We start from the raw sequence: 24,310 nt of genomic DNA, 5'->3' as shown, positions 1-24,310 counted from the left end.
CTGTCCTCATCCAAGACGTAACATGACCAAAAAGTCTCTAGCAGGAGGTTAGCCTATTAATTTCAGTGTGTATGTGTGGCATCTGTACGGTATTTTTTAAAGTTCCTTAAAAAAATAAATAAAGTTCCTTAGGCTGGATTAATGAAAAATGCCACTTGCCCCAGAGTGGGATACTATGTTGCCTTGTAAAAGTTGAAAAAGGTCTAACTAACCTCCCTGATGGGAAACAAGGACCCATTCATTATGTTAGCATGTAAAATAGCAAAGTTGGGAACAGTGTGTGTAACAAAACAGGGTGTGGGGGGGCATAAATAGCTACAAGTTTGCTTATGCATATGTACTTAGACAAGTCTGGAAGGAGGAAAGGGAAACCGAGGAGAGGAAGTTGGGCTCTTGGCCAAGGTAAGAGGGAGAGTGATTTTTCTTAGTCTGAAAGCTTGTCTGGTTGAAGGGTTTTTTTTTTTTTTTTTTTTTTACCCTGATGAGCATAGAGTTTACTTAATATAAATGAGTTTGCCCCTAACTTCCTTCAAACGGTTATGGTACAGGTATGGTGGGCCAGGTTCTGTTCTAAACCCTGGGGTAACAGGTGTTGCAGTGGAGGAGCTGACATTCCGGACAGGGAAACAGATGCGGTATTAAGATAAATGAGAGGGACGCCTGGGTGGCTCAGCGGTTTGGCGCCTGCCTTCGGCCCAGGGCGTGGACCTGGAGACTCGGGATCGAGTCTCCCTCTGCCTGTGTCTCTGCCTCTCTCTCTGTATCTCTCATTAACAAATAAGTAGAATCTGTAAACAAAAAGAAAAAAAGATAAATGAGAGAGGGCACCCGGGTGGCCCTCAGCGGTTGAGCAGCTGCCTTCGGCTCCAGTTGTTATCCTGGGGTCCTGGGATCGAATCCTACATCAGGGTCCCCGCAGGGAGCATACTTCTCCCTATAGAGGCTTATATCTCTGCCTCTCTCTGTATGTCTCTCATGAATAAATAAATAAAATATTTTTTAATGGTTAATGAGAGAAATTCTTAGAATATCCAAGAAGGGGTCGGGAGAAAAATACTGTAGGAAAGAAGGGTGGGAATAATCTGTGGCGCCTGGTGGTGGAGTTGGAAGTTTTTTTTTTGTTTTTTTTTTTTTTTAAGATTTTATTTATTTATTTATTCATGAGAGACACACAGAGAGAGGCAGAGATACAGGCAGAGGGAGAAGCAGGCTCAACGCAGGGAGCCCGATGTGGGACTCGATCCCGGGTCTCCAGGATCCCACCCTGGGCTGAAGGCAGGTGCTAAACCACTGAGCCACCCAGGGATCCCCTGGAGTTGAAAGTTTTAAGACCATCCTAAGGTGACCAGAGGCAGGAGGGAGGGAGCCCCCCTAGAATGTTTCAGGCAGAGAGCTCAGCCTATGCACAGGGTACGGGCCTGTGGGCCATGGGGAGGACTTGGGCTTTTGCTCCGAGAGAGATGGGAGCCATTGAGAGTTCTAAAGCAGAGGAGAGAACTGGTCTAACTCAGGTGCTCACAGGCCCCCCCGGACTCTATGAGGTGCAGTGGCAGAAGCCAGGAGACCAGGACAGAGGTGATAACACTTACCCAGAGGCATGAATCACCTGGTACTGAAGTACTAAGTAAACGAGCATGTCTACAGAAAAACTTGCCATGGAGTTCTGACTCTTAGCCAGGTTCTAGAACCCAGCATCGCCTCTGCTCGAGTCCAGCTGCATCTGTCCTTGCCCTGTGCCACCTGTACCTTTTGTGTCCCTGGACCTTCCCTATTACTCGAGCCTCAGTTTCTCCATCCATAAAACGGGGTTAACAACAGTGTCGGCTCCTTCTTGGGGCTGCCTGCAGGGTTTGGTGAACTGATGCAGGTACAGCACTTAGCCAAGAGCTTGGGCCATGGTAAATGTCCAATTTGTGGGGGTTCTTCACAGAGCAGAGAGCTCAAGAGCATGGTTGTCAAGAGCAGAGTTCAAATCCCAGCTCCTACTGGTGGCGTGATTTAGAGCAAGTCATGAAGCGTCCCTGTGCCTTGGTTTCTGTGTTGGACCCTATACGCTCAGAGTCTTGTGAGGATGATATGAGCTTCTAGAAATAAATATCTGGTTTGGTGCCCAGCATAGGCCCGGCACATAGTAGGTGCTCTATCTTTTGCTCTTAGCATAGTGACCAGGAATATCACTCTCAGCTTTCCTACCCAGAAGCTATTCCCAAACTCTTTGTCAAAGGGATTCATCTGGGTGGCTGGGATCTGGTTCCCTAGGCACAGACTTCTGGGAAGGTAGGGGTGAACTAGCCTGGCTGCGTGGGTGAGGCCCTGGGCTGCTGTACGCCTTGGGGACTTGGCCGGTATCTGGAGGCCATGGGGGCTGGGTGGCACTTGATGGCCTGGCACCAGCATTGTGACTGGGCTGCCTGGATCAGTTTCCTTATCTTCTACACCCACTGCACCGGGTGGGACGGCCTTTGTGCCCAGCGAGACCAGGCCCCAAGGGCCGACTCCCCAACCAAGCCTGGTTTATTGGCCTAGCTCTCCCACACCTTCTCCCCCCACTGTTGCATCTTTATTTCTGCCTCTCTCGGTATTTGCCAAAGAGAAGGCCTGGGATGGAGCCACAGGGGCCTTGGTTTGATTCATATAGCTCCATCCCTCACCAGCTCTGTGTCTGACCAAGTGGCCTCATTTTGCCCTGTCAAATGGGACCATGCTCCTGGTTAGTGTTTGTTGATCCCAAACCTGTGCTAAGTGCTCTTTGAGCACTGAATCCTACCAACACCCACAAAGCAAATGTAAAAAAAAAATTTTTAATATTTTATTTATTTATTCATGAGAGACACACAGAGAGAGGCAGAGACACAGGCAGAGGGAGAAGCAGGCTCCCTGTGGGGAGCCCGATGTGGGACTGGATCCCAGGACCCCAGGATCACAGCCTGAGCCAAAGGCAGCCGCTCAACCACTGAGCCACCCAGGTGCCCCAGCAAATGTAAATATTAATTCCATTCTCCAGACAGGAAACTGGCAGCCTGGAGAAGGAAAAGGCTGGTCTACTCCCAGGCCTTTGTGGGCAATAATCCTATTCCTGGTTGTTATAAGGAGAGCATGTGTGTGGGACACCTCGGGGGCTCAATCAGTTAAGTGTCTGCTTTGGGCTCAGGTCATGATCTCAGGGATCAAGCCGCATGCTGGGCTCTGCACTTGGGCCCTCCCCACCCCAGTTGGCTTCTTCTCCCTCTCTCTCGGCCCCTCCCCCCACTCATGCTCGCACACTCTCTCTCTCTGTCAAATAAATAAATAAAATCTTTAAAAACAAAAACAAAGACAGCATGTGAAACCTGCTGGCACAGAATCAGCCTCAACACTTGTTGGTTCGTGGCCTAGAGACCAGGGGGCGGCAAACTTTTTCTGCAAAGGGCCAGGGAGTAAATATTTTCAGCTCTGCAGGCCACATGCGGTCTATCTCTGCTACCCGACTCTCCTGCTGTAGCCTGAAAGCCACGAACAACATGAAAAGGGACCAGCATGGCTACGTACCAAGAAAAGTTGACTTATGGCCGCTGACATGTCAATTTCATATAATTTTCATATGACAAACTAGTCTTCCTCTTTTGATGTTTTCCAGCCCTTTAAAAATAAAAAGACCAGGGATCCCTGGGTGGCTTAGTGGTTTGGGGCCTGCCTTCAGTTCGGGGCGTGATCCTGGAGTCTCGGATCGAGTCCCATGTCAGGTCCCTGCATGGAGACTGCTTCTCCCTCTGCCTGTGTCTCTGCCCCCCTCTCTCTCTCTCTCAATCTGTGTCTCTCGTGAATAAACAAATAAAATATTTTAAAAAATGTAAAGACCATTCTTAGTTCTGGGTCATATGAAAACAGGCAGTGGGTGGGTTCCTTCTATACCCCTGACCACCCCCACCCCATGACAATTTGTCAACCCCTGGCCTACGTGGTTATGCACTGTGATGGGGAGAATGTCCACAGAGATGTCCACCTCCTAATTCCTGGAACCTGTGACCATGTTACCTTACAGGACAAAAGGGAATTTGCAGATGAGATTAAATTTAGGATTTTATGGTGTGGAGATTATCCTGGATTATCCAGGTGGATCCAAGGACAAAGGCCCTTATAAAGAGAAGAAGGAGGCAGGCAGACGGGAGTCAGAGAAGATGTGGCAGTGTCCGGGGACCTGGGCTGGATGGGCATGCTGGCTTTGAGGGTGGAGGAAGGGGCTACAAGCCAAGGAATGTGGGTGTGCAGGCAGTGTCTAGGAGCCAGAACAGGTAAGGAAACAGATTCTCTCTGAGAACTTGAAGGAACGCAGCCCTGCCAAGGCCTTGATTTTAGCCTGGCGAGTTGCACTTTGGATGTCTGACCTCTAGAACCATAAGATAATAAGTTTGTGTATATGTGTGTGTTTTAAAGATTGATCATTCATTCGTTCATTCATTCATGAGAGACACAGAGAGAGGCAGAGACATAGGCAGAGGGAGAAGCAGGCTCCCTGCAGGGAACCTGATGTGAGACTTGATCCCCGGACCCCGGATCACGACCTGAGCCAAAGGCAGCCACTCAACCACTGAGCCACCCAGGTGCCCATGTGTGTGTGTGTGTTTGTTTTAAGATTTATTTATTTGAGGGCAGCCCTGGTGGCACAGCGGTTTGGTGCCGTCTGCAGCCTGGGGTGTGATCCTGGGGACCCGGGATCAAGTCCCACATTGGGCTCCCTGCATGGAGCCTGCTTCTCCCTCTGCCTGTGTCTCTGCCTCTCTCTCTGTGTGTCTATGAATAAATAAATAAAATCTTAAAAAAAAAAAAGATTTTATTTATTTGAGAGAGAGAGAGAGAGAGCATGAGCCGGGGTTGGGGGGGGGGGTGGGAGGCAGGCAGAGGGAGAGGATCTCAAGTTGAGAGATTCTCAAGGGAGAGATTCCCTGCCGAGCACAGAACCTGACTCGGTGCTCAGACACGTTGCTCGATCTCATGACCCTGAGATCTTGACCTGAGCTGAAACCAAATGTTGGGCCTTAGTCGACTGAGCCATCTAGGCGCCTCAAGTTTGTGCTGTTTTAAGCCACTAAGTCTTTGGTCATTTGTCACAGCAGCCCCAGGAAACTCATACAGATGCTAACTCATGAGCTGGGTGGCCCTGCTCTGCTGCTCACCGAGGGTACATGATTTCTCTCAGGGCCTCAGTTTCTGTGTCCTTCACACGAAGGTAATGAGGGGATCAATCTCACAAAGTTGCTGTAAAGATGAGCCCAGGGAAACCGTGTGACATTTTGGAAAAGTGCCTGCCTGGCACATGGTAAAGGGGTCAGTAAAATGGAGGCTTTGGGGTATCTGGACTGTTATCACCTTGTAGTACTGTTGCAAAGATGCAGCAAGTTCTCATCCTACACGGTTTAGACCAGGCTCAATGATCAGAATCAGGGAGTCTTCAATTGGCCCCTCCATTCCCCCCACCCACTAAAGTTAATGGGAGCTACTGGAACCCATCGGATGGCTGCACCAGTGTTCCCAAGAGGACGACCAGGCGCTGCTCTGCATCTTTAGTTTCCTCTCACAGGGGGACAACTCAGGTTCACACAGCAAGGTCATGGTCCCACTGCAAAGCCGCCAGTTTTTCTGAGAGCTGAAACCTCTCTATGTGTCTTCCCCTCCCCAGCCTGGCCAGGTCATGCTCCTGCTCAGACACTCTCAGGGGCTCCCACTCCCCCATCAAACCTGGGTGGAGAAGGGACCCTCTCCTTGTTGCTAGGTGGCTGGGCAAGCCACTTCCCCTCCCCAAGCCTTGGTTTACAACCCATTGTAAAATGGGTTGATGATAGGACCTCCAGTCTAATGAGGACAGAGATAGAGTCTGAAAGATACTCCTCAGTCAGTACCAACCATTCTTTTATGGTAGTTTCCTCTCTGCCAGTCTGGCTGCCTTTCGGGTGACATAAGAAACTTCCGGTGCTCCTTACCTCTTCTCCACCCTCGCCAGTCTCACCTCCTGCCGGATGGTAGAAATATGTTCTGGTGTTTTCCCTTCATACTCATAATAGTTTTGAGTTTTTATCTATTTTGCATGATTAATCCATGTGGAATTTATTTTGCTATGTGTTGGGAGTGGAGTTAACTTTTTTCCATCCTAATGCAATCAAGACTACTGACAGATTGATTTATCCTTTCCCCACCCTCTGAAAATTCCACATTTATCATGTGTTAAATTCTTTATGTATAAAATTCACAAATTAATTTTTTAAATACATGCACCTGGAAAACTCTAAGCTACAGTTTTACTTTCAGTCTTAGCTATCTTTTTCTTTTTTTTAGATTTTATTTATTTATTCATGAGAAGCAGAGACACAGGCAGAGGGAGAACCAGGCTACCCCCAGGAAGCTGGATGTGGGACTCGAACCGGGGATTCTGGGATCATGCCTTGAGTCAAAGGCAGATGCTCAAGTGCTGAGCCACCCAGGCATCCCTATCTCCTTCTTTTTTAAAAGATTTTACTTATTTATGAGAGACACAGAGAGAGAGAGGCAGAGACATAAGCAGAGGGAGCAGCAGGCTTCCTGCAGGGAACCTGATATGGGACTTGATCCCAGGACCCTGGGATCATACTCTGATCTAAAGGCAGATACTCCACCACTGAGCCACCCAGGCATCCTCTTTTTTTTTTTTTTTTTAAAGATTTTATTTATTTATTCATTCATAGAGATGCAGAGAGAGAGAGAGTAGCAGAGACAGAGGCAGAGGGAGAAGCAGGCTCCATGCAGAGAGCCTGACATGGGACTCGATCCAGGGTCTCCAGGATCACGCCCTGGGCTGCAGGTGGCACTAAACCGCTGCGCCACCGGGGCTGCCCTTTTTTTTTTTTTTTTTAATATAAGATTTTATTTATTTATTCATGAGAGACACACAGAGAGAGGCAGAGATATAGGCCGAGGGAGAAGTCAGCTCCCCGAAGGGAGCCTGATGTGGGACTTGATCCCAGGACCCCGGGATCTCGCTCTGAGCCAAAGTCAGACACTCCATCATGAGCCGCCCAGGTGCCCCAGCCATCTTTTATTTTTTTATTTATTTTTATTTTTTTTTTAAGATTTTATTTATTCATTCATGAGAGAGAGAGGTAGAGACACAGGCAGAGGGAGAAGCAGGCTCCATGCAGGGAACCCGATGTGGGACTCCATCCTGGGACTCCAGGATCACGCCCTAGGCTGAAGGCAGGTGCTAAACCGCTGCGCCACCCAGGGATCCCCCACAGCCATCTTTTAAAAAAATATTTATTTATGTGTGAGAGAGAGAGTGTGTGCAGGCCTGCATGTGTGCATGTAAATGGGGTGTGTGGGGGCGGGGTGGGGAGGTAAGTGGGGGATAGAGGCAGAGAGAGAATCCTAAGCAGCCTCCAAGCTGCACAGAGCCCACAGGGGGTCCTCCAGCTCAGGACTCTAAGATCATGGCCTGAGCTGAAATCAAGAATCAGACATTTGACCAACTGAGCCACCCGGCTGACCCCAGTCTTCACTATCTTTATATACATGGTTTATATACTGTGGTTATTCATTCAACAAACACTGAGTGCCAGGTGCTATTTCGGGCCCTGGAAACAGTTGTGAACAGAACAGGCATAAATTCCTGCCCTTGTGCTACGAACAGGCAAGGGGGCAGACTGTAAACAAGCAATAAGTAAATGTGACGTGTCAGGTGGTAATAAAAAACAATAATAAAATAAAATAGGGTGATGAGATAGAAGGGGAAGGGATGCTGTTTGGGATGCTCAGAGAAAGCCTCTCTGAGGAGGGATGATCGAGCAGAGGCCTGAATGAAGTGGAGCCACATGGACCTCTCTGGGAAGAGATTTCTAGGTAGAGGGAACAGCTAGTGCAAAGGTCCTGAGGTGAGATCATGCCTGGTAAGTTTGCGGTTTAGCTAATGAGGCCAGTGAAGCTGAAACAAGCAAGGAAAGGGGGAGAGAGGGAGGAGATGAGGCGGAAGTTGGGGGTTATATGGTGAAGAGTTGGGTTTTTCCTCTGAGTGAGGTGGGAGCCATGGAAGGTTCTGGGCAGGGTAACATACCCTGACTCAAGTGTTCACAGGCTTCTCTGGCTGCTATGGAAGGAACGGATGGGGAGGGGTGGAGGAGGCTGGGAGAGCAGAGTGGAGCTGCCTACACTGGTCCAGGCAGAAAACCACAGCTGTGTGACAAGGGTGGGGGTGAGAAGTGCCCGGATTCTCGATGGATTCTGAAGGCAGACCTGGTGTGATGGAAAGAGACGCATGGCAGGTTTCTGGTCTGAGCACTTGGGGTGACAAAGTGCCTTTTCTGAGCCGGGGCAGGTTGGGGAAGCTGAGAGGCTTGGATCTGGCTGTGCTGAGTGTGAGACACTCATGAGACTTCCAGGAGACAGGTGTCACAAGGGTGTGCGGCTCAGGGGACCAACGTTTGGGAATCGCCAGGGTGGCGCTGGTGTTGAAGTCCTGAGTCTGCAGGAGTGTCCCCGAGGGACCTAGTGTAGCTGGGAAGAGGCCGCAGCCTGTCCCTGGCCCGCTTTTTTTGTCCACTGCTGGGACTGGGTGGGGGTTGGCAGAGACCACGGGAACCACAGGGTTTCTTTGGGAGGCCTGGTCACCCAAGGGCATGGCTGGGAGCCTTGAAGCTCTCCCGTTTGCTAAAGCCTGTGGGCCAGGGGTCAGCTGGGGCTTCCACCGCTGGAGGTCCCTGGGGGGACAGTGCCTTCCTCCAGGGGGCAAGCTGAGTTAGTGACCAGAGCCCTGCCAGGGGATGCTTGACTCTGAGATAGCAGCTACAGTTATTGAGCACCAACTGTTTATGACCACACTGTATAACCCCATTGCTGACGTGTGCCTCACACTGAATATATATTTCTCTTGATTGTGGCACCAACTGTATAATCGACTATGCTGTGAAGTGTACAGCTGGCCTCAAAGAGCTGTTGGGGGGTACAGTGAGAACAGGCACATGATCGAGGGAGCATACAGTTAGCTTGGGGAGTGGAAGGTTGGTGTGGGGAGTATAGTATGGGCGGCAGAGCCAGCTGACTGTGCCTACCACACTGACTGAATACCCTCACGCTGGCTATACAACTCTTTGCTGACTGTATACCTTGCACCAGTGTATACCTCCACCCCTGCTGTGTACCCCCACAGTGATTAAAACCTCATGGCAACTGTATACCTCTGTGTTGGCTGTATGCCTCCACGACTGTATAATGCCACTCCACTCTGCATGCCCCATACTAGTGGTCCCTCCATACCTACTGTATAACCCCACATCAGTTAAACACCAACTGTAAATTGCCATGCCAACTGTATACTGTATATCCTGTTATCCTGTGATGGGTCTTTGCCTAGTTTTGATTTTATTTTATTTTTTAAAAGATTTTATTTATTTATTCATGATAGAGAGAGAGGGAGAGAGAGGCAGAGACACAGGCAGAGGGAGAAGTAGGATCTATGCAGGGAGTCCGACTCAGGACTCGATCCCCGTACTCCAGGATCATGCCCTGGGCCAAAGGCAGGCGCTGAACCGCTGCGCCACCCAGGGATCCCCGCCTAGTTTTGATTTTATACTTTAGCCTCGTTTCACTGTGCAGGGGGCTCAGGGCAGGCAAGACACTGGCTGGATTGTCCTCTGGCTTGGATAGGGCAGAAGGCACATGTGAATCTCGGGCCATGTGGTTTGGATGTCAGCTCCACAAGGACAGAGCCACAAAATTGGGTCTCTCATCTGCCACCGTCTGCTACTGTACTCAATGCCCAGCTCTGGGCCAGCACCCAGTAGGCGCTCAATACACACTTGTTCTACAAAACAATAGCTTCAAGATTCACTATTGGGAAGTGTGCAGGGATGGTGAGCTCAGGTGTGTAGCCTTGCAGGCCACGAAGGGCGATGCCAGGCAGGGATGTGGCATCTGGGCTGCCAGTCCCATTTTTTCCAGTCTTCAACAGACTAACGATGTGGGTTTTTTTTTTCTTTTTAAGATTTTATTTATTTATTCATGAGAGGCACAGAGAGGGGCAGAGACAGAGGCAGAGGGAGAAGCAGTCCCCCCTTGGGGAACCTGATAGGAGACTGGATCCCAGCTCCCCGGGATCATGACCTGAGCTGAAGGCAGACGCTCAACCACTGAGCCACCCATATGCCCGATGTAGGTTTTTTTTTTTTTTTTCCGATGTAGGTTTTTATATGCAGTTTCCCAATATTTAACTGTTGGCATTTCATTAAAAATAAATAAATAAATAAATAAGTAAATAAAATAAAATAAAATAAAATAAAAAGCAGACCAAAATAAAACGCGTCCACTGGCTTGAGAGTTTTCAGCGCAAATACTCTATATTTGGGAGTTTGGGTTCAGCCATCTGCCGGGGTTGCGGCGCCCACGTCTGGGGTCGCCTCCCCGCGCCTCACTTTCCGCACCTGGAGGATGGGGCGACGGGAGGCGCCCTCCCGGGCTGAGCAGCGTCGCAGGCGGCGCCGCCGGGTGGGAGGGGGTGAAGCCGGGGATGGGGGGGCGGGGGCTGGGCGCGGCTCCGGGAGCGGACGGGGCTAAATCGGGCGGCGGGTGAGTGGCGGGAGCAGCTGCCGCCCCGCCCGCCCCCCGCCCCCCCGTCCGCCGGCCCGTCGGTCCCGAGGCCGCCGCTCCGCTAGGGCCGGTCAGACCGGTTTGGGCCGCCCCGCCTGGCTCCCGGCTGGGAGGAGCCGCCGCCGGTCGGTCGGTCCGTCCCTCGCCCGGACGCCCGCGCTTCCAGACCCGGGGCCCGGGGGCTCGGAGCGGGCGGCCGCCGCGGGGATGGGGGGCGAGCGGCAGCATTACTACGGGAAGCACGGTAGGCGGCGCCCCCTCGCGCACCCGGGCCCGGCCGCTGGGGGGTCCCCGCGGGGAGCGGGAGTGGGGCGCAGGCCGGGAGCCCCTGCCCCGCGCGAGCCAGCGCCCCTCCCCGGGCCGTCCTGGGAGCCCCCTGCAGAGCCCCCTCCCTGGGCCGCCTGTCTCTGTAGCCCCCTCCGCAGCCTCCCGCTGGAACCTTCTCCACATCCCACCTTGGACCCCCCGCCCCTCCCCGGCTCCCCGTCCCCGGTCCAGCCCCGACCTCCGCGGGCGGGCCGCGGGGGATACTCGGGGCTGCTCTCCATCGCGACTGCTCCTCCTGACTTGGCCTTGCCCCCATTGGGGGCAGGGACGTGGTGGCCTGGAGGTGGGATGAGGCCTCAGGACAGGACTCCTCCCTGGGCCAGAGATACTCCGAGGCACTTCTGGGGGAGGGTGGTCTTGCAGCCCCTTCTTGGTCCCCCTGCTCAATCTCGCTGTTTTCAGGGACACCGCAGAAGTATGACCCTACCTTCAAAGGACCCATTTATCACAGGTAAGGGCTGGGGTCGCTGGGAGGGGAGGGGGTCTCTGCTAGCAATCCCAACACCCCCGTTTCTTTACTCAGCCACCCCCCAACCACACTTCTGCTCTCCAACAAACTGGTGATCAGTATTTGCGACGTGACAGTTAAAATAACTAAGTTCCTCAGGATACAAAGAGTCTTTATAAATGAATTTTTAAACTCAGGCAAAAGACTGAAAGAGAATTTCTAGAACAAGAAATACCATAGCAGACCGTGTAGTTATGGGGAAATGTGCAAACTCACTGAAAGGTAAAGGAATGAGATTTGTAACAATAACCAAGTAGGGTTACCCCATCACAGGGGCACCTGGGTGGCTTAGTCTTTAAGTGTCTGCCTTAGGCTCAGGTCATGATCCCAGGGTCCTGGGATCCAGCCCCACCTGCTGAGCTGGGAGCCTGCTTCTCCCTCACTCTCTTCCCCTCTCCTCTGCTTGTGCTCTCACTTGCTCTCTCTCTCTCTCAAGTAAATAAAAATCTTAAAAATAAAAAAAAGCATTTCCCCATCATGGATTAGCAAAGATTAAAAAGATTGGCACATATGCTGCTCTGAATCTAAGTGGCTCAGTGGCTTTTGGAGGGAATTGGGAAATATAAAATTTTTTAAAATTGTATTTATTTATTTTTATTATTATTTTTTGTATTTATTTATTTAAGCACGAGAGAGTACCTAGGTACGGTGGGGGGGGGGGGGGGATGGGGAAGGGAGAGAGAGTATCCCAAGTCGACTCTGTGCTGATCCCACTACACTGAGACGATGACCTGAGCTGAAACCAAGAGTGCGATGCTTAACCAACTGAGTTACCTAGGTGTCTCAAAATATGAATTTTTAAATGTGCAGCTCTTTGTTCCAAAGAGTAAAATTCTAGGGAAAAAAAATTCTCCATAAACCCGGCATACCTGGATAAAAATGTATGGTGTAGCTGCCTTTTTGAAAATGGCAGAAACCAACAATCTGAATGTCCATCCGTTGGAACTAGTTTGATAAGTTACTCTTGACCACAGGGTCATGAGTTCCAGCCCTAGGTTGGGTGTAGAGATTACTAAAATAAGTAAATAAATAAACTTAGAAAAGAAAAGACTCCCAAGAAATCATTAACAGAGGTTACTTATAGGGAGAGAGGCTGCGTGGGTGACTTATTTTAATATTGCATGTATTCCTGTATGGAATTCTTCATGTTTAATCTTATAGTAATAAAAAGAGCTTAAATTATGTATGGATGTATGTATTTTTAAAATAATTTAAATTTTAAAAAACATTTAATACCTGTTGCTATTCAAGGTGGGGGGAAATGAGCACTCTCAAAAGAGAGCTGAACATTGTGGCCAACTGCTTCAAGAACAGTGTAGCATTAGGTATCAACATGTAAGTTGTGTGAGACTGGCTCAGTCCCTGGAGCATGTGATTCCTAATCTTAGGGTTGTGAGTTCGAGCCTGGTGTTGGTGTAGAGCTTGCTTTAAAAATAAATAAATAAATAAGAATAAAATGTAGGTGCTTTTTGGTACAGCATTCACACCACAGGGACATATGTCCAAATAACATATGGATGTAGGTATATGTCCAGGGCAAGATGGGGTTCATGATACACAGGGCCCCAAGGCTCCCACCCTGATGCTGTTCCCTGTTCTCCAGGGGCTGCACAGACATCATCTGCTGTGTGTTCCTCCTCCTGGCCATTGTGGGCTATGTGGCTGTAGGCATCATAGGTGAGTGGAGGGGGGCCCAGGATCGGGGTTCCAAGGTGGGAGGACGAGCCACAGCCTCTAGGGCAGAAATGGGGATGGTGCTGAAGAATGGCAGTGCCTCAGTGTCCCTGGATCCCTCCACAGCCTGGACCCATGGGGACCCTCGGAAGGTGATCTACCCTACTGATAGCCGAGGCGAGTTCTGCGGGCAGAAGGGCACAAAAAATGCGTGAGTCTGGCTCCTTGGGGACCTGGTGGGACTGGAGAGGTGCGGGCAGGATGGCTTCATGAGCACTGGGGAGAAGGTTCTAGGTTTCCCCCACCTCCACTATCCATTAGTTCAGTCAACAAATGCTTATAAATCTCCCACCATCCATCCCCAACCACTGTTCTAGGCTTTGAGGACACTGCACTAAATGAGACATTAAGAGTCTTGTCCTCTGGTAGCTCACAATTTAGGGGAAGGACTGAGAGGAGACAGTCCCTGATCTGATGTCAGGCGGGGATGAACAGTGAGCTAAAGGTGATTCAATCCAGGCTGTGCCACTCTCTGGCTGTGTGAGCTAGGGCAAGTGTCTCAACCTCTCTGGGCCTCATTTTCCTCATCTCTGAAATGGGGATCATCACAGTCCCACCCTCAGGAGACTGTTGGGCTGGATCGATGAGCCAGTAGGCAGAGCTTAGAAGAGCTTGGGGTTGCTGCTACTAGAGTTGCTTGCATTAGATATTTTACATCAGGAGGTTGAGAAGCCTTGACAGTTTTCATATCCCTCCCCCAACCCTAGGAACAAACCCTTCCTGTTTTATTTCAACATCGTGAAGTGTGCCAGCCCCCTGGTCCTGCTGGAATTCCAGTGTCCCACCCCTCAGGTAATTTGGCCATTTCCCATCTTCTTTGCTACCCCTGCTTTCCTTTACCAGGTCATTTTCTCCCTCTAGGGACAGCTGCTCTTGGCCTTTTCTTTTCCCTGGTGAATGGGAGGTGGGGCCTCTGTCCTGGGTGGGGCCTGGCTGTCTATCTTGATCCCCCCAACCCCGGCCTCCTGCTCCCCAAGATCTGCGTGGAGAAGTGCCCTGACCGTTACCTCACCTACCTGAACGCTCAGAAATCCCAGGACTTTGAATATTACAAGCAGTTCTGTGTGCCTGGCTTCCAGAACAACAAGGTGAGGGGAGCCTAGGTAGGGGCGGGTGCAGGGTGCTGACCTGGGGCATTAACCCCTCTCCCTTTCTTGCTAGGGTGTGGCTGAAGTGCTTCGGGATGGCGACTGCCCTGCTGTACTCATCCCCAGCAAACCTTGTGAGTTTGGGGTTCTAGAAACGGGGGCGGGGCGGAGTTGGGGGGGTTTCAGGGGCTCGGCCTGACTGGTCTCATTCCCTGCTCCACGCAGTGGCCCGGCGATGCTTCCCAGCCATCCACGCCCACAAGGGGGTCCTCATGGTGGGCAATGAGACGACCTACGAGGATGGGCATGGCTTTCGAAAAAACATCACAGAGCTGGTGGAGGGAGCCAAGTGAGGACCGAGGCCCACCACATCGGCGTCCTACTTTCTGGGGTGGGCCAGGGCATCCCCTGGGGCTGGCCCGATCAGGGAAGGGCTCTCACACGAGCCTTGTTGCCTGTCCCCAGGAAGGCCAACGGGGTCCTGGAGGCCCGGCAGCTGGCCATGCGGATATTTGAAGATTACACGGTCTCCTGGTACTGGATAGTCATGTAAGTTGGGGAGGAGTGTGGTCCTCCCAGTCTGTGTAGGCTGAGGCTGGTGAGGATGCGGTCTGCCCATGCCCTCATTTTATCCCCAGAGGCCTGGTCATCGCTATGCTGATGAGCCTCCTCTTCATCGTCCTGCTCCGCTTCCTGGCCGGCATCATGGTCTGGGTGATGATCATCATGGTGATTCTGGTGCTGGGCTATGGTACGTCTCCCACTCCGTGACCCCTCCCCACCCCGCAGTCTACAAAACGCCAGTGCTCTTTGACCTGCCAGTGGCCCTCAAGAATCTTGTCCTAAACCATCAGACATTCTCCGGCTTTTATTTGGCCTATTTGTGAGGAAGTTCATCTCGGCATTGTCTATGGGAGCAGTACTTGGAACCTCAGTGTTTATCGATGGGGATGAGTTAAATTGTAGCCTTCCAGATGGGGCCTGGATCTGTACTTTATCTACCCCAAAAAGCATTCTCAAGGAGACCACTTAGCACAATGGTTACAGATGGGTGCTCTGGTACCAGACAGCTGGGGATGAAGTGCTGGCTCTCCCGGTTCCCTCCTCTGTGACCTCAGGCAGGTGACTCAACCTCCCTGTACCTCAATTTCTTCCTCTGTAAAGTGGGGATAATTGGTATTTACTAGTTAGGAGGCTTAATGAGAAAAAGCATGCAGATGAGGTAGGGGGAGGGTCCTGTAGATCTCAGGCTTGTGGCAGCCAGAGGCAATGCGCAAAACTCAGTGCTTCACATTCTGATTATTCAGATAAACATTCCCAGGGGGAAGATGTCTGATAGGCAACCCAAGGTGAAGACGTAGATGTTAAGATACTCATGTTAATGGTGGTTTCTAGCTGAGTGCTGGTTTTTGAGGCAAATGGTTTTTGTTTGTTTTGTTTTTAAGATTTTAGTTTCAAGAAATCTCTACACCCAGTGTCAGACTCAACTCACGACCCTCAGATCAAGAATCTCATGCTCTCATGACTGAGCCAGCCAGGCCCCTTGGTTCCCTTCCCTTCCCTTCCCTTCCCTTCCCTTCCCTTCCCTTCCCTTCCCTTCCCTTTCCCTTTTTTCCTTTCCTTTCCTTTCCTTTCCTTTCCTTTCCTTTCCTTTCCTTTCCTTTCCTTTCCTTTCCTTTCTTTCTTTTCTTTCTTTTCAGATTTTATTTATTCATTCATGAGAGATACAGAGAGACAGAGAGGCAGAGACACAGGCAGAGGGAGAAGCAGGCTCCATGCAGGGAGCCTGATATGGGACTCGATCCTGGGACCTGGGGATCACGCCCTGAGCCAAAAGAAGACAACTGCTGAGCCACCTAGGCGTCCCTATTTTTTTTTTTTTTATTTTACTTTATCTGCATTTTACAATTTTATTCTACAAAGAGCTAAGGGAAATATTGAAAATCCCTAATGCCACCCCACTGAACGTTAATACCCACATCCTCCATCCCCACCCATGAATCATCGTTACTGGGTGGCCAGGAAAGCCTCAGGTTACATAGCATCCTGGCACCTATTCAGCCACTCATTTACGCATGCATGCATCAAACCTGTATTGAGTGTCTGTATGTCCTGGGCAGTTTTCTAGGTCTGGGGGTGTGCACAAGAAATAATAAACCTGGGCAGCCTGGGTGGCTCAGTGGTTTAGCACTGCCTTTAGCTCAGGGCCTGATCCTGGAGACTCAGGATCGAGTCCCATGACAGGCTCCCTGCATGGAGCCTGCTTCTCCCTCTGCCTGTGTCTCTGCCTCTGTGTGTGTGTGTGCCTCTCATGAATAAATAGATAAGATCATTTATAAATAAATAAATAAATAAATAACCAGGGGACGCCTGGCTAGCTCAGTCCGGGGAGCCTGCAACTCTTTGATCTCCGGGTTGTGAGTTTAAACCCCATGTTGGATACAGATTACTACAAATAAAATCTTAAAATAATAATAATAAACCAGAAAAACCTCTAGAAGGTCCAAGCAGAGAGAAGGGATAAGACATTGAGGGTGAGGGGGTGCATTTCGAAATGGGAAAAATGGTTTGGGAAGGTCTTATTAGAAGGTGACATTTGAGTAGAGATAGGAGAGTGTGAGGAATCCAGTACTAAGCAGCAGGAACAACAAATACAAAGGCTCGGAGGCAGGGCGCCCGGGAGGCTCACTCTCCTAAGCATCTGACTCTTTTTTTTTTTTTTTTTTTTTTTTCTACCTACTTCTTTTTTTTAATTTTTATTTATTTATGATAGTCACACAGAGACAGAGAGAGAGAGGCAGAGACACAGGCAGAGGTGAGAAGCAGGCTCCATGCACCAGGAGCCCGACGTGGGATTCGATCCCAGGTCTCTAGGATCGCGCCCTGGGCCAAAGGCAGGCGCTAAACCGCTGCGCCACCCAGGGATCCCGCATCTGACTCTTGATTTCGGCTCAGGTCATGATCTCAGAGTCCTGCGATCAAGCCCCCACATCACATCAGGCTTCCCGCTCAATGGGGAGTCTGCTTGGGATTCTCTCTCCCTCTCCCACTGACCTTTACTCCCTACTCCCCCACCCCGGCCCCAAAGGAATAAATAAATAATCTTTTTTTTTTTTAATTTTTTTTTTTTTTTATTTTATTTATGATAGAGAGAGAGAGAGAGAGAGAGAGAGGCAGAGACATAGGCAGAGGGAGAAGCAGGCTCCATGCACTGGGTCTCCAGGATCGCGCCCTAGGCCAAAGGCAGGCGCCAAACCGCTGCGCCACCCAGGGATCCCCATAAATAAATAATCTTGATAAAGGCTTGGAGTCAGGAGCAAGCAATGTCAGTCCCTCTCAGCTTTCGTTCTTGCTTCTGCTCACTGGGGGTGCTCCTACCTGCTTTGCAATGTTGGGGGAGCATTTGGTGGACTGAGGTCGGTCCCCCGTGCAGGAATATTTCACTGCTACATGGAGTACATGCGACTGCGAGGCGAGGCCGGCTCTGACATCTCCCTGGTGGACCTTGGCTTCCAGACCGACCTTCGCGTGTACCTGCATTTGCGGCAGACGTGGATGGCCTTCAGTGAGTCCCAGCCCCCCCGCACGTCTTACCCCTGGTGAGGCCTGGGAGGGAGTGGGGACAGGCGGCTGGCAGACTCGGCCCCCCTCTGCCTCCCGCAGTGATCATTCTGAGCATCCTTGAGGTCATTATCATCTTGCTGCTCATCTTTCTGCGGAAGAGAATTCTCATCGCCATCGCGCTCATCAAAGAAGCCAGCAGGTGGGTGCCAGGGTGCCGGGGGCTGGGCTGGGGTGGTCCCAGGGCCTCCCGGGCTCTGATGCCTGTGTCTACTCTTCCCCAGGGCTGTGGGATACGTGATGTGCTCCCTGCTATACCCACTGGTCACCTTTCTCCTGCTGTGCCTTTGCATCGCCTACTGGGCCAGCACTGCTGTGTATCCACCCTCAGACCCGGACGCCTGACCCCGGGGGTGGCTAAGGGCCAAACTTGCCTGGAAGTCACCTGCGACTTGGGGGGCAGGGCCAGAACCCAGTGGGGGGATGGATCCTTTCTCACGAGCTAGTGGGGCCCGTAATCCCAAAACTCAGGTTCCTTAACGAACCTCCAGCTTCCTGTCCACTTCCAACGAAGCGGTCTATAAGATCTTTGATGACGGCACCTGCCAATTTGCTGGGAAAACCTGCAACCCTGAGGTGGGGGTCGGCTATTTCGCCAGCAGCCCACAGACTATTTGAAACCTCTTGTCCCCACTTGGGGACCATTCAACAAACATTTGGTGCCTACTGTATACCCTGTGCTGGATTTCGGGAACATCGAGGGGAAGAGACCCAACTTGGTGGCCCCCACCCCACCCTGAATGCTGAACAAACTACCCATCTTTCTCCCCGTGACTCCATTCCCTGCTCCATATCCCTCCCTTAACCCAAAGATGGCCACTTCTTGCTTCTGGAACCCCTTCCTTGCCTTTCATAAGCCCCTATCTTGAATTTTGTGGTCCTCCTACTGATCTCTGCCATTCTTGTCCTGTCCTCGTGGCCGCTGTATTGACACATGACCCCACCCTTATCCCCAGGATAGCTTATCCTGTCTCTCTGACACCCATGGAGTCAATGTTCCCGTCTTGCTTCTAAAACCCCTTTTATAACCCCCAGTACTGAACCCTCGCCCCCCCATCCCTTGACTTAACTCTGATTCCCGTGACTCCTGTCCCACCCCATGGTCTATCTGACCCAGACCTGATGCCCGGAACCCACTCGGAAACCCGGGCCCCTCTGGTGTGACATGGCTCTGCATCCCTCCCGCAGACCTTCGCCTCCTCCAACGAATCCCGCCTGTGCCCTGGTGCCCACTGCCAGTTTGCCTTCTACGGTGGTGAGTCGGGCTACCATCGGGCCCTGCTGGGCCTGCAGATCTTCAATGCCTTCATGTTCTTCTGGCTGGCCAACTTCGTGCTGGCCCTGGGCCAGGTCACACTAGCTGGGGCCTTCGCCTCCTACTACTGGGCCCTGCACAAGCCAGATGACCTGCCTGCTTTCCCACTCTTCTCTGCCTTTGGCCGGGCACTCAGGTGGGTCTCCCTGTGGCTTGGGGGTGGGGACAAGATGGAGTGGAGGAGCCTTGGTCCAGCCACTGACCATCCCTTTGGCCCGCAGGTACCACACAGGCTCCTTAGCCTTTGGTGCCCTCATTCTGGCCATTGTGCAGATCATCCGAGTGATGCTTGAGTACCTGGATCAGCGCCTGAAAGGTAAGGCCCACCAGTGGCTGGCATTGGCTGCTGGGGGGCAGGGCTGAGGGGCACGTGGAGATTCGTTTATAGGGGTGGGGTTAAGGCAATGGGACTGTGATTAAAAAATAAAAAAAAAAAAATGGGACTGTGATTTGGTTTCTGCTTGGGGAGCATGGGGTGGGGGGAGCAGTTTGAACGGTGAGTTCCCGGAGCTGCTAGGATGACTGAGGGAGCCCATTGGGTGGAGTTCTTACCTCTAGGGGTCAGGACCAAGAGGCCCGGGCCACCATTGGTTCCTGAAGAGGCTAAGATTTGTTTGTGGGAAAGGCAGGGCTAAGACTTTATATTTAATTTGCAGTGGTGAAGCTGGGATTGGTTATTCTTTGGGGAGGGGCCAAGGACTCCGCAAGGATTGGCTTCTGAGTGGGAGGCGGGGCCAGGGCAGGAGTGTGTGGGTTGTGATTGGCTCCTGCCTAGAGGTTGGGTTGAAAGGCTTCATCACTAGGCCCTTCAAGGGGCTCTGGACTGAGAGTCCTGGAGCCAGTTGGTTCCTACTTGGGCGAGGGGCAGGACCCCGAGGGTTTTGGATTCTGGATCGAGTTCCCTCTCCTTGTCCCTTGGAGTAAGTGGGCTCCAGGAGTCCAGGACTGTGCATGTAATAAGGAGGTGGGGGATGGGGGTCCCCCAGCAAGGGTCTCCCTTCACCTCTGCATCCCTCTGTTTCCTCTTAGCTGCAGAGAACAAGTTCGCCAAGTTCCTCATGACATGTCTCAAATGCTGTTTCTGGTGCCTGGAGAAATTCATCAGATTCCTCAACAGGAATGCCTACATCATGGTGAGCAGGCCTGGGACGCAGAAGCAGCCCGCCAGCTCCTGCTGGGTATGAGGAACCCTCACTCCCAGCCAGGGGGCCTGATCCCCCCCCTTCATCCCTCCAGATTGCCATCTACGGCACCAACTTCTGCACCTCGGCCAGGAATGCCTTCTTCCTGCTGATGAGAAACATCATCAGGTCAGGGACAGCACCATCCTCCGGCTGCCTCCCTTCTCCCCCAGTCCCTGTGCTCGTATTCATGTGTGCTCCTCACTGTCCCCTGCAGAGTGGCCGTCCTCGACAAAGTTACTGACTTCCTTTTCCTGTTGGGCAAACTTCTGATTGTGGGGAGCGTGGGTGAGTACCACCGGCCTGCCTGCCTGGCTGTGGAAGCCTGTCGGGGTGACCTGTGAAGTGCTGTTGGGCCCCGACGTCTTCCTTGAGCCAGAACCCTCACCCATCTTGGTTTCCTCCCTCTCTTCAGGGATCCTGGCTTTCTTCTTTTTCACTCACCGGATCAGGATTGTGCAGGACACAGCACCACCCCTCAATTATTACTGGGTCCCTATACTGGTATGGACCTTTGGGGGTGGGTGGGGGTCCAGGGAGAAGGAGGTGGCTGGGGTCTCCTGGTCTCTTTTGACTAGACAGATATGGATGGAGGCCAGAGGTGGGGGGTGGATTATTTATTCAGTCCGCAGACATGTAGTAAGCACCTACAGTATACCAGGCCCAGGGGGGAGAAAGGGCTTCCTTCCAGAGGACCTAACGTTTCCGAGGCAAATGGACCTTAGTGACTAACGATGTGGGTGGATGCATGATTACAAACAGATACGTGCCACCAAGGAGGGTTCCAGGGAACTGTGAGAGCCTGTGGTGGAGGATTTGGGCAGGTCTGGAAGGCCAGGTGCCTTCACTGTGGAAGTGATATCAGATCTAAGATCTGAAGGAGAAACAGGGAACCTCCAGCCGGAGGAATCAACAAATACAAAGGCCCAGAAGTGGGCCTATGCCAGGAATGAATAGTGAGGAGACTGGTGTGGGGGGAAAGGGGTGGGGATGAGGGCAGGGACGTGATGGGGCCACCAGGGGGTAAGGTCATCACCCTGAGAGCAGTGCAGGCCTTAGAGCCCAGTGACCTAGATTTTTATCTGAGTTCTCTATTTGCTGCCCAAAGATGAGTCAGGTTGAGCAAGTTATTTAATCTCTCCATGGTCCACTCGCTTCAATCCATACATGTTTATCAGATACCTGCCAAGGACCTGTGAGTCTCCAAATTGCTGGGGGGATAGCAGTAAGTGGGACAGATACTGTCTAGTGGGGATGAGGGCATTATCCCCGTAATGCCCTAAACATGCATAAAATTGTTGCCAGATCTCAGAGGTCAGGTGTGCGGTGCTAGGAGAGCATAAAATGGGGCCTAGATGTCAGAAGCAGCTTCTTGAAGAAAGTGGTACCTGAGGACTTGATGTTTGAGCTGAAAGCAGAAGGATAAGGAGACCAAAACTAGACTAAGTCAGGACAAAGGCCCTGGGGTTGAAGAGAACAAGGAGTGAATGGCAGGGCTTAGGATGTTATTCCAGGGAGGGCTGGTCAGCAGGGAAACAGCTGCCGGGAGCCTGGGAGGGCGTGGTGAGCGGGAGGTGCTCTAGGAGCTGGGGTGGAAACAGCGTGGCTCCTCTTGCTAGACGGTGATCATCGGCTCCTACCTGATTGCCCATGGCTTCTTCAGTGTCTACGGCATGTGTGTGGACACGTTGTTCCTCTGCTTCTGTGAGTGACCCCTCAGCCCAGCCCTTGCCAGGCCCTGACTGCCTTCTCCCCTCTGGGCATAACATCTGATGGGGCTTTGTACTGGACGGCCGGGCGCCCCCCCGCTTCCCCGGGGACCCGGCTGTGGCGCGGCAGAGGGCCCTGGCATGCATTCTCAGCCTCCTCCCTACGCTCGGAGCTGCTCCGACCCGTTGCCCCCTGGTCCAGGCTGCAGCTACAACGCTGCGCCCCTGGGCCCTCGGCTTCGGAGTCTCTGGCTTTGTTGGGGGGGGTTTTGTGGCTGCTACTAACTCTGGTCTCTCCATCTGTCTGTTTTTTTTGTTTTTTGTTTTTTTCTTTTCTCTTCCTCTACTCCATGCCTGCTGGCTTCCCTGTTCTTCCCCGCCTCCCTCTTTCCCTCCCTTCCTGACCACCCCATTTCCCCCCTGCCGGTTCCTGGGGGGAGCCCAGGTGAGGACCTGGAAAGGAATGACGGCTCTCAGGAGCGACCCTACTTCATGTCGCCCGAGCTGAGAGACATCCTGTTGAAGGGGAGTGCGGAGGAGGAGGGGAAGCGGGCAGAAGTCGAGGAGTAGAGAGCAAGGGAGGGAGGCGCGGGGGCCAGGCAGGCCTCCTCGTTTCCTCCCTGTAGACCGGGGGTGCATGCGGGGCGACCCTGCCTGGGAGCGCGGGGAGCGTGTGTGTCCCGTTCCCGAGCCCACCACAGCCTGCCCCTCTGTGGTCCCAGTGTGTCTTGCTTCCTAACCCTCTGAGGCTTCTCTATGGCCCTGGTCCTTGCGCCCTGTCCCCAGAGGCCCCTGCCCATGGGCTCCCCTCATGCCACCGTCTCTGGGGCCTCTCTCCGCAGTGGAGGACCTGGAGAGGAATGATGGCTCAGCCGAGAGGCCTTACTTCATGTCTCCCAACCTTAAGAGGCTCTTGAACAAGACCAACAAGAAGCTGGCGGAGTCCTAAAGGCCCCGCTCCCCGCCCCCCCACCTTTCCAGAAGTCTCACACTGGGTGCTCGGCAGCTGGGTCAGAAGCCCTGGCCCCTGGGCTCACCTGAAGTCCTATCACTGCCGCCTCCCCCCTCCCCTCCACCGCCAACCATCCAGTTACTGCTGGATTCCAGGGACCTGGAGGATTTGGGGCATCTCCTTCCTGTGCCAAGGGGCAGTTGGATTTTCACGGCAGCGCCCCAGAACTGCACAGGTCACTTCAGTCCTCACTGGCCTGGACAGTGGGGAGAAGTCTGGTGAGGCCTCTTGACGTCTGGCATGCAGCGGGGCCTGGGCCGCCTCATGCTTCCTGTTCCCCTCTGACAACGGGGCGGCCTTTGTGTCTGCAAGAGGGGTGGCTCTAGCAAGCTCCAGCTTCTAAGGGCCCCCCCACGTTCGTTCGCTCGCTGGTGTCTGCCCAGGCCAGGACTGAGCCCCTCCTCTGCGGCTGAACAGCTGGCACACAGGCTGCCACATGCATTTCTTTATTATTATTATTTTTTAACCTGGACATGCATTAAAGGGTCTATTAGCTTTTTCTGTCTGTCTCAACGGCTGAGATGGGGCCAGCTGTGGAGTGCCTTCTGTCCCCGCCTCCCCACCGAGCGTGGCTGGGGTGGGGGGAGTGGCGGCGTGGCCAGGTGGGGGTGTCTCCTGGCATGGGAGGCCACAGCAGGGGGATCCTGGAAGGAGAGGGAGAGTCTGTCGGGGGAGGGCAGCAGGGAGCGGAAGGTGTGGAGCCGGCCCAGAGCAGGAGGGAGGAGCCCGCTAAGAGCTGCTTAATGGAAACCTGCTGGTGAATGTCCCCCCATCTGCCAGTGATCGACACAGCTCTTTGTAAGAGAGAAGGCAGCTGAATCCGCCCAAGGAACGGTGTTAGGAGAAGGGGTGGGGGCAGATGCTGTGGGCAACCCCCCTCCCTACCCCCCGCCCTATCACTTCACCTTGAGGATCCTTTTGCCAAATTTGTTGAATGCTGGGGACCTCCAGGTCCCACCCCCACCCCACCCTGACCCCCGGCCATATCCCCGTATCATGCCTTTGCTCATCAGCACCTTGGCAGCCTCCCAGAGAGGGAGAAACCCAGCCTGGGGTCCCCGTCTCCTGTGCCTGCCCGCCAGCCCTCAGGCCCCCCGGCCTGTTTGCACACTCTCGCGTGTTAACTGCATTCCAACCACTAATAAAGTGCCTATTGTACAGAGCCCGGGCCTGGAGTGTTTGTGGAGGGAGTAGGAGGCTGGTAGGGGGAACCCCCGCTTCGCTGGCCCTG

General features: G+C 52.6%; 1 protein-coding gene across 3 annotated transcripts in view; it reads left to right on the top strand.

Annotated features, from left to right (window-relative positions):
- The window catches only part of SLC44A2 (solute carrier family 44 member 2 (CTL2 blood group)), a 29,049-nt gene extending 4,808 nt beyond the window's left edge, over nucleotides 1-24,241 (top strand). The window contains exons 1-22 of one of the 3 annotated variants that reach the window (XM_077859948.1): nucleotides 10,691-10,828; nucleotides 11,314-11,362; nucleotides 13,023-13,096; nucleotides 13,220-13,304; nucleotides 13,861-13,945; nucleotides 14,131-14,241; nucleotides 14,315-14,375; nucleotides 14,467-14,590; nucleotides 14,707-14,790; nucleotides 14,880-14,992; nucleotides 17,675-17,806; nucleotides 17,905-18,004; nucleotides 18,087-18,179; nucleotides 18,354-18,438; nucleotides 19,051-19,313; nucleotides 19,399-19,493; nucleotides 20,207-20,310; nucleotides 20,414-20,487; nucleotides 20,576-20,646; nucleotides 20,774-20,862; nucleotides 21,978-22,062; nucleotides 22,513-24,241. In XM_077859948.1, the coding sequence (XP_077716074.1) occupies nucleotides 10,792-10,828; nucleotides 11,314-11,362; nucleotides 13,023-13,096; nucleotides 13,220-13,304; nucleotides 13,861-13,945; nucleotides 14,131-14,241; nucleotides 14,315-14,375; nucleotides 14,467-14,590; nucleotides 14,707-14,790; nucleotides 14,880-14,992; nucleotides 17,675-17,806; nucleotides 17,905-18,004; nucleotides 18,087-18,179; nucleotides 18,354-18,438; nucleotides 19,051-19,313; nucleotides 19,399-19,493; nucleotides 20,207-20,310; nucleotides 20,414-20,487; nucleotides 20,576-20,646; nucleotides 20,774-20,862; nucleotides 21,978-22,062; nucleotides 22,513-22,637 (2,139 nt within the window). In that variant the 5' untranslated portion in view covers nucleotides 10,691-10,791 and the 3' untranslated portion in view covers nucleotides 22,638-24,241. Of the gene's footprint in view, nucleotides 1-10,690; nucleotides 10,829-11,313; nucleotides 11,363-13,022; nucleotides 13,097-13,219; nucleotides 13,305-13,860; nucleotides 13,946-14,130; nucleotides 14,242-14,314; nucleotides 14,376-14,466; nucleotides 14,591-14,706; nucleotides 14,791-14,879; nucleotides 14,993-17,674; nucleotides 17,807-17,904; nucleotides 18,005-18,086; nucleotides 18,180-18,353; nucleotides 18,439-19,050; nucleotides 19,314-19,398; nucleotides 19,494-20,206; nucleotides 20,311-20,413; nucleotides 20,488-20,575; nucleotides 20,647-20,773; nucleotides 20,863-21,977; nucleotides 22,063-22,512 lie in introns of those variants that run through there. The other 2 variants (XM_077859950.1, XM_077859949.1) reach the window with 2 other exon arrangements.
- Nucleotides 24,242-24,310: the final 69 nt, after the last annotated feature.

Source organism: Canis aureus, chromosome 19, assembly GCF_053574225.1.
Source record: "Canis aureus isolate CA01 chromosome 19, VMU_Caureus_v.1.0, whole genome shotgun sequence".
Lineage (NCBI taxonomy): Eukaryota > Metazoa > Chordata > Mammalia > Carnivora > Canidae > Canis > Canis aureus.
Note: the sequence above shows the minus strand (reverse complement) of the source record. Positions and strands in the feature narration are given on the sequence as shown.